At 41.7% G+C, this 4,172-nt stretch overlaps 1 protein-coding gene across 1 annotated transcript; it reads left to right on the top strand.

Annotated features, from left to right (window-relative positions):
• Positions 1–291: 291 nt before the first annotated feature.
• On the top strand, positions 292–3,854 carry LOC115260961 (protein tailless-like). The gene is made up of 2 exons (XM_029862322.2): positions 292–825; positions 2,026–3,854. The coding sequence occupies exons 1-2, from the start codon at positions 753–755 to the stop codon at positions 3,144–3,146; spliced, it is 1,194 nt and encodes a 397-aa protein (XP_029718182.2). The 5' UTR covers positions 292–752; the 3' UTR covers positions 3,147–3,854.
• The last annotated feature ends 318 nt before the right edge of the window (positions 3,855–4,172 follow it).

Below are 4,172 nucleotides of genomic sequence, written 5' to 3'. Positions count from 1 at the left end.
ATCCTCGCGGCACATATTTATTTTTTATTATTTTCCGTTCGAGTCGAAAAATCAGTTCTCACTATTCGAGCGTCGTCGTTGGCGATTCACCCTCCGGGAAAAACTTCGGTTCGTAATAGATACAACCCTAAGTACAATTAATCGAGGGCAGAAAGGTAGAGCACTGCGTTCTACCTAAGCGACCCCTCGTTTTATGAATGATCGTCCTAGAACGAACACTGCAGCAGGATCCTCAGCCCGAATGAACTGTGGTGCTGACTGTGTGCGTGTTACGAATGAATGCCGTCAAAAGCGGAATGAAATAAACCGGGAGGGTACGTGTTTTGGTAATAAGCAAGGACCGCCTCTCATTATCCTGGCAGGCGGCGGCGGTGCGCTTGTATGGGTGTTCTATCGCGTCGCACGCTAGAGGTCCTAGCTAGAGGAAGCTGCACCCAATCAGAGGGAAGCAGTCGTGTGCAATATGCGCTTGGGCGTCAAGTAGGAAAGGATCCTCTTATAACTGCCCGATTTGTGCCGAAACTGGATCAAACCGAGTCAAACTCTCAATGAAGCATCATCCAGCGCAGCGGTGAAAAGTACGAAAAGGATTAACGGTGTGGTACGGATTAGAAGTGCGTAGCTGCGTGTGAAAGTTGAAACAAACTAATGAACTGGTGAAATCAAGTGGACAGCAACAGTGGCGATATAAGTGATCAGAAAATATTTGTGGATTAGCTATTGTCTCAGTGCAAAAAGGATACTTTGCAATCATGCAGTCGCCAGTCAGTTCACCAGAACTTATTGACCCACGATACAGCCATTTGAGGATTCCGGCTTCATCAAGTAAGTTCACGTTGATAATAAATTAAATGGGATAGTAAAGCGAATATAGTTTTCAAACAAACAATTAAATTACTTTTTTCACAAAATGTATCTAATTATGTAGAAATCTGATTCAGTTTCAAATGCCTAAATTCTTGGAAATAGTAACTTAATTACTTAATTGTTTTTGAATGAAAAAGCTAATATTAAAAATAAATAACTACATAGATCGCTTTCAAATGTAGCTTACATTTAACCAGATATATTTTCTCATTTTTATTTAAAAATAAAACAATTGGCAAGTAGATGGCTTAAAAATAATTAAAATTGTTAGACAATCAAGTTACAGGGGATACTCAAAATAACTGGGACAGGTAAAATTTTCACTTCTCAAAAAATGTTCAACTCGATGTAACTTTTAGAAAAGAGCATCAAATATTACTTCAAATCTTAATATCAAATATTAATATCAAATATACCTTTTTCTATAATCTTTATAACTTTGTATAGAATGGTCCGATCTTTTCCAAATTTGAACCAGTGATACACAACTAGTTGATGAACTTACAGTAAAAATGTGAGAATAATTGATGCCCTTTTCGAAAAATTACAGCGAGTTGAACATTTTTAGAAAAGTGAAAATTTTACCTGTCCCAGTTATTTTGAGTATCCCCTGTACTAATTCAAATGAAGCACCAGTGGATAAGACCATCCACGAGCTGAAAGGCTCCCTAATTAAGCTAATAATTAAGCAACCCTCCTATAGTAGAAGTTAAATGTCCAAATTTTGTTCAAAATGCAAAAAGCATGGGCAAAATAAAGTTTAAAAGAAAACATAAATTCAACTACATTCAAGTCATTTTGCGAAGATATTAAAACAACACAAACAAAACACTTCAAGTCACAAAAAGGCCCCTTTTCCAAATCACAATCATTATTTTGTCACTACAGTCATTTGAATCGAAGATCAAAAACAGGAAAGTGAGCGAAAAGAACCATTCATCGCAAAATGAGCAGTTATCGTGCTTTTCCCGGTACAAATATAAAAACATTTCCGGTCTATTGTTCGCGTCCCCAGTTCGTCAAGACGCTCGCGTAACGTACATTTGCAATCGGAGGCGGATCTTGCAATCCGACTCCCGGATGTGCTTTTCGATGCCTTTTGATTGGTGTAACGACTATTTCTAACGGCTTTTCCCTTCCTTTCTGGTTCACTTTCAGGTCGGATCCTTTACGATGTTCCGTGCAAGGTATGTCGCGATCATAGCTCGGGAAAACACTACGGGATCTACGCTTGCGATGGATGTGCCGGTTTCTTCAAACGATCCATCCGCCGAAGCCGACAGTATGTATGCAAATCCAAATCGGAGACACCGTGCACCGTTGACAAAACTCATCGGAATCAGTGTCGAGCGTGCCGCCTGAAGAAATGCTTCGAGGTTGGCATGAACAAGGATGCAGTTCAACATGAGCGAGGACCACGTAGCTCAACCTTACGTAAGCAGATGGCACTTTTCATCGCCAAGGATACACCCCTGCGTCACGAGCTGATGATTCCTCCACCGATCCCGCTGGGTCAGCCAACGATGGGCCTTGATCTGAGCATGCAAAGGAACGCTTTCTTGAGCCCACAGTCCATGGTTCACCCAACACTCTTCCCAGCAATGCAATCACCTCATCCTTTGATCGCTGCCGACGCTATCCGGGAATCAGCTGCGCAGCTCCTCTTCATGAACGTCAACTTCCTTAAAAACTTGGTACCCTTCACGAAACTACCGCTAGATGATCAACTATTCCTTTTCGAGGAATCCTGGCGAGAGTTCTTCATCCTAGCTGTGGCACAATACCTGTTACCGGTCAACTTCAACCACCTTCTAGTGGCTTACGAATATCTCAACAACAACCGAGGCGAACCCATCCCAGAGTGCATAATCCGGGAAGTGGACATATTCCAAGAAATTCTCACACAAATCGTTGCCCTAAGAGTAGACACCAACGAATTCGTCTACCTACGGGCGGTTGTGCTGTACAAAACGGAATTCGACCCGGAAAGCAGTATATCCAGCAGTAGCAGCGATGGATCGGATTTCATCTCTTCAACATCCAAATCAATCCAGGAAATAAGCACAGTCCGAGCCTTGGAGGATGGTGCCAAGGAGGCTCTTGCCGCCTATGTGAGGACGTGTAGACCTGTTCCGGCAGAGCGGTATCGACTTTTGCTGCAATTATTGCCTGTTCTGCGAAACGTATCAACCTACACGATCGAAGAGCTCTTCTTCAGGAGAAACATTGGCCCTGCTCCATTACTCAAACTACTTCTAGATTTTTACCGGCAAAAATAACTTGAACGTGTCTGTCTATACTAAAACCACGATTCGATCCCGGATGGTCGAATCGCTAAATTGACTGTGATTGATTTGTGTAAATATTAGTTTTAACAAAATGGAATCAAAATTTCTTTCCAGAAGTAAACAATATATGACCAACATAGCTAGATTTACTAAATAAGTGGAATTGTTACATTAGTGAAAATAAGAAACAGTTGCTAAATAAACGAAAACTAAATCAACTAAAGCATCTACGCCTTCAGTCATCCAGACCTTCCCAAGCACCAAGAAAAAGAATTACTGTCCTTAATGATCGGTAATTTGCACAAAAATCTGCAAAAGTTGTTGCCGACGGGTTTTCGGAAGGGATCGAAAGCAACACAGCTAAATTCGTTTCCATTCATTCAAGTTTCCGAACAACAAGCAGTGCCGCCATGCTGGCTTATGCCCTAGCATTTTTTTTTCTCTCATTCTGGGCATTGTTGAATAATCCTCTTCTGTTGCGATGATGGCTGCATCCTCTGTCATGTTTTTCGTCTCACTCAGACGCATTGAAATCACTGCTGGAAATCGACTTATGGTGCGATGATGCGTACGAGGATGGCACACAAGGATATCCCTCGATTGCCGGCTGATGGCTTCTATCGCGTTTCCCTAACTTTGGCGTGCCGCTTTGGGCCTCTAGTCGTTGTTGCGCCTAACTCCTGACAGGCTGCTGCATTTCTAACCGTGGCGTTTGATCGCTAGGTACTATACTATGTACCCCTATTTGCATAACAGTCCCATGTTTGCTGGGTTTCCTATTCACATGGGACTGTTGTGCGAATACTGATGTTCTATAAATGTATGTCCATTCCATACCATGTGCGTAGGGGACCGCATAAAAATTACGTTATAGTTGATAAAAGCGACGTTCTGATTATTGAAAAAGCACACAAGAAAACACAACACTGCCAAAAAGGTGCACGCAGAAAAATAAATTGTGAACACAATTAAATTCTAGTTCAAATCAAACCATTTTTCGGTTTGCTATAGCGACAA

Source organism: Aedes albopictus, chromosome 1 (genome assembly GCF_035046485.1).
Source record: "Aedes albopictus strain Foshan chromosome 1, AalbF5, whole genome shotgun sequence".
NCBI classification, from domain to species: domain Eukaryota; kingdom Metazoa; phylum Arthropoda; class Insecta; order Diptera; family Culicidae; genus Aedes; species Aedes albopictus.
This window is presented reverse-complemented; position numbering and strand designations above follow the sequence as displayed.